Here is an 18,572-nt window from a genome sequence, read left to right as displayed (position 1 = left end):
TAAACACTCTCATTTTGAAAAAAAACCCCATCTATATGGGGATTTGTCTATATAATAAGATCCTCTCAAAAATAAAATCCTTTACACCACAAAAATTTAAAATTAGGACTAAAGCATTATTTGTGGAGAAAATCATATTACTTCCTGGCAGATTTCCTAAGTGACCGTGACATTAATTGACCATTAGTTTATGTGAAATATGACACAGAATGTTTTTAATGGTTTTTTTTCTCTGATATTGCTTCAACATCTTCATTTTTATTTGTCTTTTTTCTAACTTTTTTGAATTGGTAACTTTCTCTCAATTGTAGGCTACTGTTCTTGTTGTATTTTTTTGTAACTTTTTAATTTTAGTTTTTATAACTTATTGATTGACCATGCACCTGTTCACCATTGCCTTTGTAATGAAGAATGTTTTATGCAATAAAATACTTATGACTCATTACTTATGACTTTACCTCCTGGCTCCTCCTTTACCTTCATCCTGTAAAAGTTCAGGGTAAAAATCTGGGCCGTACATTTTGAGCTAAACTCATGGGGGGGAAAAGTCTAAGGATAAAATTCCGTCAGGTTTTGCAACTCAAAAGTCCGGCCCCTAGGCTGTGGCATCAGTTTTGCTCAGGGGGTAAAATTCAAGGGAGAAATAATTCCGCTACCCCAAGCAAGCTGGTCTAAATAACCAACGGATTGACAAGGCCTAGTCTGAATATGAAAACAGTTCTGGGCTAGAGCTTTATCGTCCTAGAATGTAAAGGTGGGACATAACCAAAATTGTGTTCTATTTTATTTTTAATCACCATCTGAGGCTGCTTGGGCTGACAGATGCAATAGCTACGGGCCATGACTCGCTGTAGATGTGACACCAAATCTGTCTGACTCGGATCAAACTCTTCTTCCTCCTCCTCCTCCTCTCCTGGTGTTCTGTCTTCAGCATCCTCATCAACTTCATCTACAAAATGTACACGTGTCAAAGATCTTAAGGAATTAAATTATTATGATTACTGGTATTTAATTTTTTGAAATGTTGGTAGCCTCTTTTCTCCTTGTAATTGCCCGTCAACATAGGCAATGGGCCTGTGCGTTGGACACATCATGCAAAGAAAGGGTACGAGGTCAGCACAGTCTATTAAAGTAAGTTGATAAATTTAAGTGGCAGGCGGCACAAAAACCATGAACCCTGCCCATGCGAACAGGCCATGTACCAAGTACCAAGTCACTGTACGTCACACCACCGATTTTTTTTGGCGATACCTTGTTCTATATGCATGCAGATAATACAACCATTATTTTGAACAACTTTTGATAGATTCAAGAATTTTGAAGACTGGTTAATCTTAAATAGTCTTGTACTGCAAATTGGTGAGTCAAATTAAAACTGTAAGCATCAGTTTAATCTAGTTTAAGTACATATTACATATGCCAAACGAAGTGAACAAATCCAAAATGTTCAGCGCTAACATAAGATTTTACATAGAACTGGCTTGATGAATTGAAGCAGTCCTTTCTCATACAGGCATGCTAAAGGCTTTTTCAATGCCACCTAAGCTATGGGTATGAAAATGTTCTAATTATGGTATAAGCCTAGTGTAAAGATTTATGATTCTTGTGCCAGAATGATAATTTGAAAAGTATAAACACATCGTGTCAGAACAATTAACTATCAGGATCTAATTTTCTTACGTTGAGTTGGTTCAGCAGATGGCCTCTGATTTTTTGTGCTCTCGTATATTTTAAACTCAATGTCTGGAATCAGCTGGACAGCTCGCCGATAGAACTGAATCGCCTCATACAGCTTTCCCTTTTGCTCGTTCTCGATGCCTTTCAGAAACAATCTTCTAGCCTAAAAAAATTACAAATTATTGATTGATTTTATTACAAATGTCAACCTTTAAAATTACTTACACAAAATGCTGTAATTTTTAACAAGGTGTATGCAGGTATATATATATTAATAGGCAAGCATGTTTCTTTCAAACCTTTCTTCTCAGTTGTGCGCATGTAGGGAAAATCTACCCATACTGTAGGAAAAATATTTTCCTGTAGATGTGCAGAATCCCTTCATAAATTAAAATAGGCTAAAAAATAAACACAACAAATGAATTTAGAATTTAAAAAAATTTACATTGACCTTATGGGTTGCCTTATGGTGACTAAACAATGCAATATAAACAGAAAATCAAAACAAATGGAAGAAATTCCAGTCAGATGTTTTATTTACAGTATAGGGTGAAAATAGAGAAGTCTGTCACATTACATATTTTTGGTCGAGTTTTCAACCACTGGACGACCTCTAGTTCACATTAAATGCTTAGAACTACTATGTGACCTTCGATTCAGATGAGCGGGACTGGTTTAGTGTTAGAGCCCAATACTACTGTCTAGGAAACCATAATTTAAATCACCACAATCACCAATACCCTTTGGTTTACCTGTGTGGTAGCCACAATTAATGGTTTGTTGTCTATACCTTAAGCTGTGGGTACATCTATGAAAAACAAATAGGTCTCTTAGGCGAGGAAAACTCCCTCTCTCTTAAAGATATTTCTATGCCCGAAATATCAATTATATTCAATTGAAAATAAATATACATATTATGTGACATGTCAATACAATTCATACATTATACATATATGATTTACACACAAAATTATTTTAATATACAAGAATATTGGGGGAGCGAGCTTATCTAGTAGTAGAGACTTTGGTCCCTGATGTCCTGGGTTCAAATTCCGCCAAATGACAAATGGATTTTATCTAAGTAATAATGTCAAAACCCCAGGTCTAGCCTAAAGTAATGTGAAAAACGATTCCGGGCTAGTGCCTTGCATCAATAGGACAAAAAAAAATATATACAGGGTGTCTCACGAGAGGTGTCTCAAATCGATTACGGAAAAACGGCTTAACGTACAAGGATGAAATAAAATTATTTCCCGCTAAATCGACCCCAAGGAATAACGTAAAAATATTTTTAACTTTTTCCCAATACAGGGTGTGCCGAAAACTGAGGGTCACTAGTTGGAATCTCGGAATTTTCAAATGTAAACATATGTCATGTTATACATCATTTTAAAGGTATTTGATAGACAAACATTTTAGTGAAAACAGAAAGTAGTTATCTTTTTCCGTTTCAAAATGGCAGCAGTTTTTTTGGAAAAAATCTATATTTTTTTAATATTCTGTGTTTCCTATACCAATGTATTTATCCCTTCTCCGGTTAAATTTTCTTACTCGTTATGAAATTAAAAGCTAATTTCATAACGAGTAAGAAAATTCAACCGGAGAAGGGATAAATGCATTGGTATAGGAAATACAGAGTATTAAAAAAATATAGATCTTTTCCAAAAAAACTGCCGCCATTTTGAAACGGAAAAAGATAACTACTTTCTGTTTTCACTAAAATGTTTGTCTATCAAATACCTTTAAAATGATGTATAACATGACATATGTTTACATTTGAAAATTCCGAGATTCGAACTAGTGACCCTCAGTTTTTGGCACACCCTGTATTGGGAAAAAGTTAAAAATATTTTTACGTTATTCCTTGGGGTCGATTTAGCGGGAAATAACTTTATTTCATCCTTGTACGTTAAGCCGTTTTTCCGTAATCGATTTGAGACACCTCTCGTGAGACACCCTGTATATATACATATAGTAGCCCTAATTCCAATAAGTTATATTATTATATATACATAAGAATATTATTAAAATAAGATAAACACATCAGGAATTTCACATGAAGGACACCCATTCTAAAGCTAGGTATTTCTTTGGATTGGTCTATTAAACTATAGTAACACCTTAGGGCCCTTTCACACGAGGCCACTGGTGGCCGCCACCGGTGGCCGCCACTGGTTGCCCGCCACAGCTTTAACATTATTTAAAATGGGACCTTTCACACGCAGCCACTGTAGTTGCCCGCCACTACACTGTGGCCGAGCAGTGTCTCCTCGCGCAACTGCTAGTCGGCAACCGCCGGCAACTGCAGTGGCGGCAACTCGTCGCGGGGCATTGAATTAAATGGGAGCTTTCACACGTAGCAACCAGTGGCCGCCACCGTGGATGAGCACGCAGCTACTATTTTGAATCAGTTCACGTGCATACTGCAACGACTATGGTAGTTGTTGAGTGTTTTCGTGTTGAATTGTTTGTTTGTAAAAATGAGTGATCGGAAGAAAAATAAAGAGGACGTTGCTGAAAAAGAAAAAGACAAAGGAAAACAACAGAATAAGAGAATAAACAAAATAATATAAGACAAAGTGGATACTGAAGATCTAATTTGCGAAATTGAAAAGTAACCGGCAATTTGGTATAGTACGACTGTGTCTTTGCCTTATTTTCTTTATTATCAACGCGAGAAGGAGATGTTCATTGTTCGACAACATTCTCACAGCAACTGCCATTGTACAGTGGCTGTAGTGGAGTGGCTTGTAAGTTGCCTGTATCATCCACTGCAGTTTCCCGGCCGGTAACTGGTGGCGGACACCGGTGGCCGCCACCAGTGGCCTCGTGTGAAAGGGCCCTTACAGGTAGGATAATTCCTCTCTATAACTATACTGATGTGGTTCATTATAAAACTAACCTTTTCTTCCTCATTTTCTTCACGACTCTCCGGGAACTCTTTCACCGGTGTAGTGGGGGCTGTTGCATTGCGAGAGACTGGTGCAGACTCAAGTTCTTTCTTCCACTTGGCTCGAAAGTCATCTAACTCATCACCTTTGGTTGGTCTCTGACACAAAGGTACAAAAAAATCAGAGATAAATTGTTGATTTTGCACTTGCTACAGAGGACAACAAGTGAACAAATCAATCTATGTTGAAGCGGTAAAGACTAAATTATTTATGATCTATATATTAATTTGAAACTGTTTTTCTTTGTCACAGCTATTTTGAGAGAACGACTGGGCGTAGAAACTCGGTAGGGGTGTCTAAAGAAAGGTCTTGGTCTGAAGATGAGCCATCAAAAGAGAAACATGGTGAATTCCCTTGGGGCTCTGCCCCCATGGCCTTTAAATTCCCATCCCATGTTATTCTTATGGAGGAAAACTGGGTTTTTATCACAGCTAATTTGAAAGAACGGCTGGGCGTAGAAACTTGGTAGGGGTTTCTAAAGAAAGGTCTTGGTCTGTAGATGAGCCATTAAAAGAGGAAAGAGGTAAATACCCTTGGGGCTCTGTCCCAGAAGCCTTTAAAGTTGCCTCTTCAGATTTGTTTACATTACGACCATATGCATAATTCTACACTACTTTCTAATGCAACAGCTGTTAATATTTAAATTGTGATTTATTGAATTTGTCAAAATGAACTGGATTTTTCTGATTTTAAAATTGATTTTCTTCTGCATCGTATCATGTTTTGCAATATAATGTTCTATTACCAAATCAGTGGAAAATCCTAATATCACAGTAACTTTTGAAATTATTTCTTATGGAGTTAACTTATATCTATTGTATTGGTTGGTTTCTGCCGTTTTTACCACTTATTGGAGATTGTACGTAGGTGATATTCTTTGGCATATTGCATCTGTAGACGAAACTTGGGTTGGTGTAATTATTACAATGGAAATCCTGGACAATTTGATATAGGCTAAAAATAAAACTGAATTAACACTGTGCTACATTTCTTGAGCAATCATTGAAACAACCGATTTGCAAACAATGGAAACATAGAAAAAGTCATAGAACACAACCAAGTAGAAGAAATAGAAATAATGTTTTTTTTACACTAAAAAAACAAGATAAGCGTTTTGAAAAAAGATAAGATATTTACAAAAGATTTTGATTAGGCCTATATCTAACTGTTGTGTAGATCGTGAGTGTTTCCATAATCTTTAAGTCGCCTGTAATGCTTTGCAATTGCTCGAATTCGAGCAACAGTTACACTAAGTATTATTAGGAAATAAAGTTTTCTCTGGGATAAAAGGATGTGATCATATTCAATGATGTACCGTACTTAATCCAGGCAAGAAGGGATATTTGCACGTTTGTAAACAACATTCTGCCTCTTTAAGACCAACCACGTCCACGTCATAAGATGCGAGCAACGACCTGATTAGGAAACAAAATGGGCAGCTGGTGAAGCTGTGTTAGGCCCAGAAAGCCAACAGTTGATTTTCAAATTACTTTCAGAAACAAAAATAGGTCTCGGAAGAATGGAATAAACGGAACATTCAAAGGCTAAGATTTGTAACATTAAATATACTTATATAGTCGAATAAAGTAGAAGAATTAATCGATATGATGAAGGAAAGGAAATTAGATGTGCTAGGTCTAAGTGAAATGAAGTGGAGAGGACATGGTGAACAGGAACTACTTGATGGGTATAAGCCTTTTTGGAGTAGAAATAGGAGATAAAGGTATTGTGCTGCTTTAATAGAGAATAAAGAAATCAAAGAAAGGATTGAAGAGGTGAAGCATGTATCAGATAGAATGATTAGAATGTCAATTAGGATGAAGACATCCTAAAAAAAATACCGCAGAACAGTTGGGGATAATGCAAGTATATGTACCACAAATGGGATGTACATACAGATCAAGAAAAAGAGGATTTTGAAGTTGAGTTAGAAGAACATTAAAAAAGAGTGTGAACATCTTAATGGGAGATCTGAATGCTAGAGTGGGTAGAGATGGGAGGGGAATGAAGAGGTTGGGTGCTTTTGGATAAACCAGTGCATTTTAATCTGTCTTAGACATAACAGACATGAAGACTTGCTTGCGTTATGCACCATGAATGTTATGTGCATATAATTATGTCAAAACTTCGTACATCCAGCTGAAGCAGTTAATACTAAATAGTTTTAATCATTTAGCAATTTCAAAGCGTGAACTAATATTTCTGCCCTATTGTATCAGAATCAGAATCAGAAAAGCTTTATTCAAGATTTATACATTATATACCTACATGAAATATATGCATAAATACAGAATGGCGTCAAAACAGCTTATTACTAATTAAAAATACTTTGTTAAACTAAATAAAACAGGAAAATTTCATTAATGTAATTACATGTTGTAAAACTCTTCAAATGAGTAAAATGCTCTATCAATTAGTAACAGTTTAAGTTTTTTTTTAAAAGACCTAATGTTTTTTATATCAAATATTTCTTTTGGTAGATGGTACAAAAACCTAATACCTGCAGCTGTTGGTTTCTTGTTATAAAACTCCAGTTTGTGTTGTGTTACGGATGGATAATTTTTATGCCTAGTATTATATCTATGATTATCCCCCAGCAGTGGCACCTTGTCTTCAGAAGCCCTCACATGCATAATAGTGTGCAATATATATGAGCTGTAAACGGTTAGAATTTTTAATTTAGGAAAATATTTTTTGGCCGATTCTTCATCATCCAGATTTAACATGATTCTTATTGCCCTTTTTTGAAGGATTAGAATACTTTGTAAATTTTGATTACTTGTAGCTCCATATAACTCAATACCAAATGTAATGTGTGAGTTGATATGTGCATGGTAAACCTTAAGCAATATCTCAAGGGAACAAAATTTTGACAGATTTCTTAAGGCAAATAAACCCGAGGAAATTTTATGTAACAATTTATCCGTATGGAGTGACCATGATAAATTTTCATCAAGCAATAAACCCAAAAATTTTGTTACCTTTACCTGAGTAATTTGGAGATCATTTACTTTAATACAGAATTCTGGATTTTTCTTTTGTGCTGTACTGAATGACATAAAATTGGTTTTATTAAAATTGAGAAATAATTTATTGAAGTTTAAGTAGTTTTTTATAGATAACAGATTGTTTTGGGCCGACTCTTGTATTTTATTAAAACATTTACCAGAAACCAACAAATTTGCATCATCAGCATATAGACACAATTTTGCCATATTATCTGTTAATGCTGTTGGCAGACCTTTAATATAACAAAGAAATAAAATGGGACCAAGAATCGAACCTTGAGGTACACCATATTTGATACACCTCAAAGAGGATTTTACATTTCTTAATTGGTTGAAATTATTTATATGATTAATTTCCACATATTGTAATCTGTTTTCAAGGTAAGATTGAAACCAATTTAAAGCATTGTTAGCAAAACCAAAATTTTTTTAAATTGAAATTAATGTTGAATGGCAGACACTATCAAAGGCTTTACTAATATCCATAAACACCCCGACAGTGCTCTCACCCTTATCAATAGCATCAATTATAGTTTCTATCAAATCAATTGTTGCAGTGACAACAGATTTACCGGGCCTGAATCCATGTTGCTCAGTATCAAATAAGCTATTATTTTCTAAGAAATTCATTAATCGTGAATGCATGGCACGCTCATAGATTTTTGATAAGCATGGCAAAATAGATAATGGTCTGTAATTAGAAGGGTCCTTATTGCTACCAGATTTATGTAATGTTTTAATTTTAGAGATTTTTAATTTACTTGGAAATATTCCTGAAATGAAAGAAGAGTTGATTAAATGAGCCAATGGTTTAGCTAAAACATCTTTAGCACTTTTTAAAACAGGCATAGGAATTTCATCAAAACCACAGGTAAACTTGTTTTCAAAAGAAGAAAGAATCTTGTCTACTTCAGCTTCATCAACAGGCTTTAAATAAAATTTTACTGAATTTGCAGGATTTGAGATTGCACCAAGAGCTCCCGAAGACAAGTCCCCAATCCTATCTACCAAACTTACAAAATGATCATTAAATATTTCACATATATCATCAGGTTCAGTGTATTCAAAGTTACAAATTTTTAATTGGATTTCATTTTCACGAACTCGGTTTCTGTTTAGTTCCCTATTAATAATATTCCAAGTAGTTTTTGAGACATTACTGGCATTTCTTATATTGCTTTCGATATAATGTCGTTTAGTACTATTTAATTGGGCTGCGTAGCTTATTTTCAGGTCTTTTAGCTTTTTTATTAAAAACTTATCCTTATTTACCCTAATTTCTCGGCTTAATAGTATTATTTCATCTTTAGCTAACTTAAGTTCCGGAGTAAAGACTTAAGTTGTAGTTGAAAGACGGCAATTGCTGGAAAACTATGCGCTGGAAGAAAACTAGAACTAGAAAACTAGTTCATCTAGACCTCGCGGTGAACATTTAAGACAATTATTGGACAAACTAAAAGTCTTACAAAACAATTTTTTTAACAAAAACTGAAGAGCATTTAATTATCTACACATTTCTCGCTGAAAGTTTTTATCTGTATCTGACCAACAAATTTAAAAAATCCTCGCTTACTTCCTTTTCCATGCTTACATAGAGCAACCTTTTTTATATTTTCCTTTATACAAAACTACCCATTGCCACAAAATAAATATATTTATAGGGATTAAACAGCAGTTAACACAGAATTTAAATATATTAATTTCATCCTGTTTTTATTACAAGGTAGACGAACCTGTGAAGCGACAGGGGACTCACTATTTTAGGGGAAAATTCAGGGGAAAAGAGTGAAACTTGTGAAGGAAACAAAATACCTTGAAGTTTACCTGGACCAGAAACTGACCTGGAGCAGGCATTTTGACTATGTACTTGCAAAAGGAACAGGAGCTTTTGGTGCCTGCAGAACCTTTGGCAAGAAATGGGGACTGAGTCCCAAACTTATACATTGGACTTATGAAGCCATAGTCAAACCAATGGTTACATATGCAGCCTTAGTATGGTGGCCTAAGGCAGAGCAGACAGCAGCTGGCAGGAAACTGCAGCAGCTGTAAAGGCTAGCGTGTTCGGGGATCTGTGGGACCATGAAATCCTGCCCCACAGCTGCAATGGAGGCAATACTCGACATGCTCCCACTAGGGCTGGAAGTCAAGAAATGTGCAGCTATATCTGCCCTAAAAATGGGAAGCAGAGGCGAGCTGAACCTACAGAGGCAGTCTGGTCACCTGTCCATCCTAAGGGACTTCCCAAGCATGGACATGGAACTAAGTATACCAGACCTCATGACAAAGGAATACGACTTTGAGATTCCTTACCAAGTTGCTATAGGAGGAAGAGATAACTGGCAACAGTGTAACTTCAACTTTGACAGAGCATGCTTGGTTTATTACACCGATGGAAGTCGGAAGGATGAGAGATCAGGGTTGAGAGTGTATGGTAACAAAACCAACCTATCCCTGGCCTTTGCAGAACAACAACAGTATTTCAATCAGAGGTCCTGGCGATTGAGTGCTGTGCTAATAATATTCCTGGCAAGAATCTAAGAAAGGGGAAAATCCTTATTCTCTCTGACAGCCAGGCAGCATTGAAGGTACTGGGGTCATGTGTGACACAGTCACGAACAGTAAAAGAGTGCAAAAACCCCCTCAAAATGTTAGCAGAGCGGAACCAAGTCAAACTGTCTTGTTGGGTCCTTGGACATTCGGGGCATGAGGGGAACGAAAAAGCCGATGCATTGGCCAGGAAGGGTGCGGAAGGCCAACTGTCAGGAGGACCAGAACCCTACTGTGGTACCCCCATAAGCTCAGGAGTAGCCAAAGTCCAAGACTGGGTCAAGGCTCAAAAGGCTTTGGCCTGGAGGAACTACCCAGGAATGAGGACGTCTAAATTACTAATTGACCCCACTGATAAAAGTTGGAAAGGCTTGCTGAGCCTTAAGAAAGGGGACATTAGTCTACTAGTAGGAGTGTTAACAGGGCACGGTCCTATCAGGAAACATCTCAGGACCATAGGTAGGTCACAGACAGACCTCTGCAGGTTCTGCGAGAACGAGGTAGAAACCTCAGAACACTTATGGCTGGACTGTCCAGCGTTGGCCCAAAGAAGGCTTACATCTCTGGGGAGGTTATTTCTGGAACCAACAGAGATAAGGAAGCTGGGTGTCTTTCAGCTCCTGGGCTACTTGAGAAGCCTAGGGCTGTCAGAATGATTTAAAGGGTGCTAAAATAGGTCTGCAGGCCGAAGTAGCTAGGGGTAGGCTATTAATATAATGTAATGTTTGTATGTAAACATTCTAAATGTGTTCTAAGATACTCCATATTCCAAACAAGAGAGGTACATTTGATAAGGTATGATTGCATATACTTAACCCACTTACATAGTTCGACGTCTTGCCTCTAATGCGCTTTGGCATTGACAGACGGAACTGTTCCGTCCTTGGACATTCCTACTAGTTGGACACATTATTATAAGGGATCACAGCACTTGATGGGTCAATAACTTGTTTCTGTCTATCTGCAATAGTTATGGTGTGTATTTTTAGTTTCTTTGGTTGTTTAATTTATGTTGGAAAACTAAAATATTAGTTACAAATGAAAGTATGAGGTTATGTTTTGTATCAAAATGCCATGACTGTCGTTTTGAAACGATCAAGTGTAATAGACCGGTATAGATAGTTGCAAAATGTCTTCCAATCTTTTAGTGCAGAAAGATAATAGTTTTAAGACAAAATAATAATAAATAGATAAGTTACGGTGATTTTTGTTAGGTCACTAAAAGAGCAGAAAAAAATATTTCCTATGGGTTATTAAGCAGTGCGATTTCAGCATACCAATGGGTTAAGAGAACTCAGCTGTATCTTACTTGAGATGATGACAAAGAAGAAGGGTCTTCCTGATCATCCCCCTCGTCGCCCACTCCTGCCCCATCCCCGCTTCCACTTGATTTGGCATTCTGGAAATAATAAATAAAAACTTGGTAAGGCTAAATCAATCAGTCAATGCTGGTGTTTATTATGAGTAGGTACTAGGTACTGTGAAACAATCCACCATAATTCTTTAAATCCTCAATCTTAATAAGTCACTGAGAGTGACAGTATAAGGAATTGTATAACAATATCAGTGATGACGACCAGATTTCTGAAGGTGGTGGTGACATTTGACATCCTGATGTGACTATTGGTCATGAGAGTGACTGTGAATGTGACGATATTTTTTGGCAACTCTTCAAGTTCTCAAGATAATAATGATGGGAAGATCCAGAGGTTATTAGGCTATACATGATTCTAACAAAATTTTCTCTATACTTGTGAACCTGTTGCTTGAATTCGAGCATCTGATGACTTTAAAATATTCGACTCAAAGATTATGGAAATACTAAAGATGTACTTAATAGATCAATATAATCAACATTTATTGTAAATAGTGTTTTCTACAAAAATAGCCTTACTCATAGCTGCATTGGGTTTCCAGACACATTGTGTGTCCAAAAGCCAGCACGACTCCCTTCCCCATACCGCCCTGAGCGAGGGATCATTGAGATTCGCTCTAACCTTTCTTCTCCCCTTCATGGGCAAGTTTTCGTACCCTTTCTTTCTAAGTTTTTGATTGTTTCTTTTTTAAATTTTAATACCTGTATGTATCCTTTGTCTTTTCCTATTTCTCTAGCTACTTTTGTAAACGTCTCAATTGCTTCCTTGTCACTCATCATGTTTTATTTTCTCATCTCTATGTCTATCTTATCCAAGACATATTCCTGTTCTCACCTATTTGTCTCCTGAAGTGAGCAATTTATAAATACGTGACTCGTTGTTTTTATTTCTCCGCATCTACATACTTCCTCTTCCACCTGGTGAAATCTTCACAAAATCGCCTTGAAATTTTCAATGTCCTGTGACAAACTGCGTTTCATAATGGCCCATCTCCCAATCTTGTTCCAGTCTCTTTCTGATGTTAGGTATAAATACGGATGTTTACCTTTAAAACGTTAACATAGAACACTCTGCTCCCAACGCATTTGCCACTCATCTCCTCTCTTCTGTTTACAAATTAGTCCTACCCTCCTCCTTGTCATCCAAAATCAACAGCTTATGCACAGCAATTAGTATCCATCAGTCCTAAATTGAATGTGAAATCTTCTGGTGACTGTTGGAGAGCACACTTAAAGCCAGCACGGAAGGGTGCTTGCTGTGTTCGGCTATCAACGACAATAGTATGTATTTCGTTCGTGTCAACCAGTTAAAGTTCGTCGGCCTCCTCCTATTGGCCGTCCTGGTCAACGTCTTATAGTCTCCATTATGTTGAACGTTTTTTGGTTATGTTTTGATTTTGTGAAAAATTTTAATATAACCATCTGTTTCAAATATTAGTGTCAATTTGAAAGTATTCATCTGTTCAAATATAAACAAACATTTTCTCCCTAAGAATAACAATGGAACTTTGAAGGCCAGTGGGGCAGAGCCCTGATGGAATTCCAAAGTTTTTTTTGTTTGATTGCAAAACTACATGCCAAGACCTTTCTAACGACACCTTGAACATGGTGATCGGTAGCACCACCACTCCAAAACAATTACATATGACAAAAATATGCCTAGCGTATTAAATATATAGTTTCCTTTGATAAAGTATACCTATTCATAAACCTTCCTCGTGTAAGGTTTTTGAAATAAGAAAGACCTTCTCGTTGAGGGTAAATTTTCGGCAGATACAATAGAAAAAGGATGCTAATTGTCAATGCCTTACTTAACGAAACAATCGCCATGAAATCTCGTTAAAAAGTCTCTCGGTAAGGATTTCTCGGTTCTCCTTAAGAATTATACGAGACAAATTTTATGCTCATGCCGTGCTGAAACGAAACAATCGTCACAAATATTTTGTTAAAAACCTCTCGGTAAGAACCTCTAGCTATGCAAAAATACAATCGAAACGTGTCGAGCGGTTCAAACAATCAAAACATTTATATTGTAACATATTTTGACATCGCGCATCACTACTTAAGTAATTAGGCTATGTTTGATTATGTTTAGGCCTAATTATGTTTAATTGAAGAGTATAAAGGAATATGAATTTGAACTTCTCAGATATTGGGTACCGGTAACTCATTGGGCCTAGGCCTAAGCCTACTTGTTTTGGCTAGGGTTTCAACACATATTTGTTTTTCTTGTAGGCTAAGAAGAGTAGTAAAGTTAATCCTTCATCACGTTCTCTTAGACTAACTTACTAGTTTATATTGTCGCAATTAATACATTGAATTAGGCTATGTTGTAAAACCTAAACCCTACCTCTAGGTCATGCTACTAGGTCCACAGTAATTACACAGACATGGCTCTTATTTAAGTACTATACTTTTTTAAATAGTCTAAATTTACCATTTTAGCCCAATTTTATTTCAGCGCCAAAATTCACGGTCGGAATATCGAATAACGGATGAACTTTTCGATGAACTGCCAAAACTTGATAGCATTACAAAGACACACGCATCCATGTTATTGTTGTCCTTCTGGATTTTCGATTTGGTTGTGGTCTGTTTGACTTGACAGTCAAGTCAATGTTGACGTTTCTTTCTCTGTATGGTCTTCGTTTTCGTGTCAGCTGGATTTTTTTTCTCTCAAGTAGTTTCTACAAAGTATAATAAGATAAATCCATAGAGTTTGAAATATAAAAATTATACACTATATTATAGCTTATAATCTCAAATCTTTACTAGCTCTTACCGTTTTTTAGCTACACGTGTTTTTCTTAAAAAAAGGGGTTGAAAATTCAAATTTTAAACTGCCATAAATTTGGATAGGATTGACGTAGAGATCTCTAGTTTCTGTCATTCTTTTTTTTCTTTTTTCATGCCCTCACATTTGATATCTTTGATATGATAATGAGGGGTGTCTTGCAGTTTAAAAATGTTATGGGTAGGGTGAGAAAAGGGGCGAATGGGAACTTCACATTAAATACCGGTGGGGCACACGGGAGGAACGATGGCTAACATATCTTGTAGTGTCAGCGTTCTCTGCTAAAACAGCTAAGTTTAAAAAATTGAAATTACTTTCATAATTTTTAGTTATAAAATTAACTTTTTAATTATAAAATAAATTTTTATTTTTAAAATTAATTTAAAAAAATTTAATTAGAAAATTAAATTACTGTCATAACCTAACCTAACCAACCAAACTTGCTGATAATAAAAAAAGGTATAAGATAAAAATCGAATAAAGGTTTACTATTAAACATAAAAAGTCCTGATAAATGCATCAAATTCTAACAAAAGATGTACAGTTAAGAAGTAGTCTTGGCAAAAAGATAGCGTCCCCGGCTGGTTTCGAACTGGATAACTCCTAAGCACCAGTCCGAAACGCTATCCACTATGCCACGAACGCCGCTGGAAACACATTGTCTCGTTACGGTAATCGTGTTGCCTCAAGAGAAGACATTAGCCACTAGAGATATGACGTCACCACACCCTTAGCCATCGTCCCTCCCGTATGCCACGGCCGGCTTTCACTACAGGCCGCGGCCTGGTAAAATTGGCAAAATCGCAAGTTGTGTTGTAATTAGTGACAGACGTCCCATAAGACAACATAGCAGACAGGTGACATCAGCTCATTAATTTGCACTTTATCGATTAAAATTTAAACTTATGAACATACATTTATTAAAATGGTTAAATATTAGGTTTAATAAATGTTTAAATACATTTATTTAATTTATTAAAATGTTGAAAATAATACATACAGAATTGAAAACCGAAACAATAAGAATTAAAAATCTATATCTGTACATTTTAAGTGGAGTCGATGTTGTCATAGACCATTAACCAATCTTTCATAAATACACAAAAAATACCATTAGCTGCTTCCAAACAAAACAGCTGTTACAACACCACTCGCGACGTTGCCACTTCGAAGGCCGCGGCCTGGAGTTAAAGGCGGCCGTGCGTTTGCCCATTCGCATTACATACTCAAAAATTGTGGCCCCTCTGTCACTAGATGATTCCCACAAACTGCATACTTTTATCGATTGCAGTTTTTCTATAAATAAAGAAGTAGGAAAAAACATCCTGTTTATACAAAACAATTTGGACGATGAGTGTTTTTCCCTCTGGTGACATCAAAATGAAAAAAGTAAATCGATCTCGGGCCTAGCTCTGTCCATGCCACCTACGGTGATGGCTACTTCCCTATAGGGAAATTCGCTAAAACATACTGTTAGATATTTTAAGTATTTTTTTACAATGTATCACTCAAAATAGTCAAAGGTTAAATTTTACCACCAATGGAACTATAATTGTGTGTTATATAAAGAAAGTGTAATTTATTGGAATGAGTCTCATTTTTTTCGGCTCCAGAACCTTAACCACGGTCACTTAATTTTAACTCTCCTTAATATTTAATCTACGCTCAAATGAAGCAATCACATCATGTTGGAGCTGCATGGTTTTAATAATAGTTAGCCATTTGTTGAAAGAAATGTTGAATGTTTTGTTTTTGTTTTTCTTCTTCTTGAGTTCTTTGTCTAATTGTCTATTCTCTATTGTATCGTTGGAGTTGGAGGTTATGTTTTATGTTATGTTCATGAGTTCATGTTTTATGAGATACGCTACTAGGCTAACTAGACTATTGCTTTTAGATTTCCATTTCGATTAATAAACTAATTGAGATTGAGAGTTGCGAGGGCGCGAGGAACTGTCTAGTCAGAGTCAGACCACTTGACCTCTGTTCATATCTACATTAATTCGAGTTAAATGACAATCTTCTGACGTGTAGGCCTACTTAAAAGTTTTTGGAAAACTATGGCGCTTGCAATGAAGTTCTTCTCAAGTATTTCAACTACCAGGACCCATGTTTTATCCAGGTGTACTAATTCACTTTTTTCAGCCAATTCTGGACCAGGTGTGATTGCTTCTCTAAAAGTTACAAGTCCACAACTACAGATAAATCGAGGCCACAAAAGGTATGTACGTGCAGTTAAGGCAGTATTCAAAAAAAGGAAAGAACAAATGGTAAAAGACAATATGGGACCTCTTCCTCCTCAACCGAGGAATACATATCCTGAGTGGAACTACAATGCTGAACTATTTGGCTTTGGTAAGAGGTTAAATGAAAATTTTAACAAGGAGCTATTGCAGCGAGCCTTTGTGGAGCGATCTTATATTATTATGGAAGAAGAAAAACAGAAGAAAGTTGGCATTGAGGAACCCAAGATTATGTTAAAGGATAATACAGAGTTCGTTCTCAAAGGAGAATCTTTGATCAAGAATTTTATAAAAAGATATTTAAGAACTGTGTATCCCAAGTATCCTGAGGAAGGGATTTGCTCAATCACGGACTATTTATTGAGTGATGCCGTTTTGGCCGAAATATCGAGACACATCGGCACAACTGATATAATATTAACATCAGACCATCCCCCGTCAGTGAACTCGTTGGCTAATGTTTTGAAAGCTATCATCCATGCTCTGGAACTGAGTTCTGGTGAAGAAAGAGCCTGTGCATTCATAAGGGACTTCATTATTACTTATCTCTCAGACAAAGATATCAATGAACTTTGGGAAATCAATGAGCCAGAGACTGTTTTAGCTTCAATTTTACAGCGAGATGGAAGATGTGAAGCAGAACCAAGAATTATTGGAGATGCTGGTAAAGGAACGATATTGGCTGCGTATCAAATCGGTTTGTTTAGTGACAAAGAATTTATTGGCATGGGATTTGGGGAAAGCATTGCTGTAGCAAGAGATATGGCTGCTAGAGATGCACTGAAAAGATTATTCCAAACAACCGAACGAGCAAGGCCTATACCTTTCAACTTGGTGTTAAAAGCTAATGATCAAAAACCTTTTGCGAACATAAGTATTCAAGATTGGTGTGAGAAAAATGTGAAATCCTTAATGACCTAGTGCTGGAATTAGATTTTGTGAGTAACTTATACACTGCCTTTTTAGTTTTGCCAAATTGCCATTTCATTTCCAAATTGGAAGACAACCAATAGGAACACACGGTCAATAACCTTTATCAATTTTCGGATTCATAATTATAATTTACCTTGAGAATAACTTAAATAAATATAAGGCCTAACTTAAATCAGCAAAAGCACATTTACAGTACAGTAGCTAGTTTAGGTGAATTGGATTCAAGCCATGACATATAAGTAGGCCTATCTGATGATGCGACTGAAATATTTTTGTAGAAACTGTTTGGATTCATTTGTTATTTAGGGGCATATTATTGAAAATTAAAACTATAGGCCCTAAATTAAAACTCGAACAAATTCCAGTATGTATTTATTTGTAGCATCATACCTACCTATTTAAGTTAGTTGTTAGATAGGCCTAGATTTTTATGTTCCACAATTTAGTTGAAACTGGAAATTATACAATAGGCTTACCTATATTATAAACTTTGCAAACATTCTGCTCGTTAGTTCAAAAAGAGTGAATTTGTAATGTTTAATTTTGTAAAAATACCTGCTTAACCAACAGTTACACAGTTTTAGTAAAGTTTGAGAACCCTTGGCATAAACATTGTGAGAATTTTAATGTTTTAAAATTCATACCAAGGCCAATACAAAATTATCCCAACTTAAAAATCCAGATTGATTTACCATTCGTAGGTACCTATTTTAAGTCAAACTTGATTGTCATGTTGAGACAAACTTTCTTGTAAATACATAGTCAGTTACTTAGTACTCTAATTTGGGCTTTTATTTCATCCTGCAGTCCCAGTTTGAATGGCATTTAGATTGTTAATAAGAGTAGAAATCTCTTTTAAATGTATCTGCACATGCAGGGTGATTGTAGGATTCCTGTAGGCATGGTTGGTCTCAGTAACATTAGGTTTAACGAGTGGGTACCTAGGTTTGCTGCTACGGAGGGTGGTAAAGAGTCTGTTTTAAGTGAAATATTAATAGGCATAGCTTGGTTCAAAATAAAGACATTTTCCAAGTTTGATCAAAATCT

The 18,572-nt window shown here is 36.1% G+C and overlaps 2 protein-coding genes across 2 annotated transcripts in view; one reads left to right on the top strand and one right to left on the bottom strand.

Moving 5' to 3' along the window:
- The window catches only part of LOC128990497 (F-box only protein 9), a 34,290-nt gene extending 20,135 nt beyond the window's left edge, over window positions 1-14,155 (bottom strand). The window contains exons 1-5 of the mRNA XM_054412871.1: window positions 13,996-14,155; window positions 11,493-11,582; window positions 4,580-4,726; window positions 1,681-1,840; window positions 798-949 (exon numbers count right to left, since the gene is read on the bottom strand). Coding sequence (XP_054268846.1) covers window positions 798-949; window positions 1,681-1,840; window positions 4,580-4,726; window positions 11,493-11,582; window positions 13,996-13,998 — 552 coding nt within the window. The 5' untranslated portion in view covers window positions 13,999-14,155. The remainder of the gene's footprint in view (window positions 1-797; window positions 950-1,680; window positions 1,841-4,579; window positions 4,727-11,492; window positions 11,583-13,995) is intronic.
- A 1,997-nt stretch (window positions 14,156-16,152) lies between these two features.
- On the top strand, window positions 16,153-18,307 carry LOC128990846 (39S ribosomal protein L44, mitochondrial). Its single transcript, XM_054413460.1, has one exon. The coding sequence runs from the start codon at window positions 16,410-16,412 to the stop codon at window positions 17,511-17,513; it is 1,104 nt and encodes a 367-aa protein (XP_054269435.1). The 5' UTR covers window positions 16,153-16,409; the 3' UTR covers window positions 17,514-18,307.
- The last annotated feature ends 265 nt before the right edge of the window (window positions 18,308-18,572 follow it).

The sequence above is a fragment of the Macrosteles quadrilineatus genome, unplaced genomic scaffold, assembly GCF_028750875.1.
Source record: "Macrosteles quadrilineatus isolate MER2022 unplaced genomic scaffold, UCM_ALF_1.0 Scaffold_3__2_contigs__length_128488019, whole genome shotgun sequence".
In the NCBI taxonomy this organism is placed as follows: domain Eukaryota; kingdom Metazoa; phylum Arthropoda; class Insecta; order Hemiptera; family Cicadellidae; genus Macrosteles; species Macrosteles quadrilineatus.
This window is presented reverse-complemented; position numbering and strand designations above follow the sequence as displayed.

Excerpts from the sequence above, each read along its gene's own strand:
- LOC128990846 (XM_054413460.1), top strand. The coding sequence starts at position 16,410 with ATGGCGCTTGCAATGAAGTTCTTCTCAAGTATTTCAACTACCAGGACC.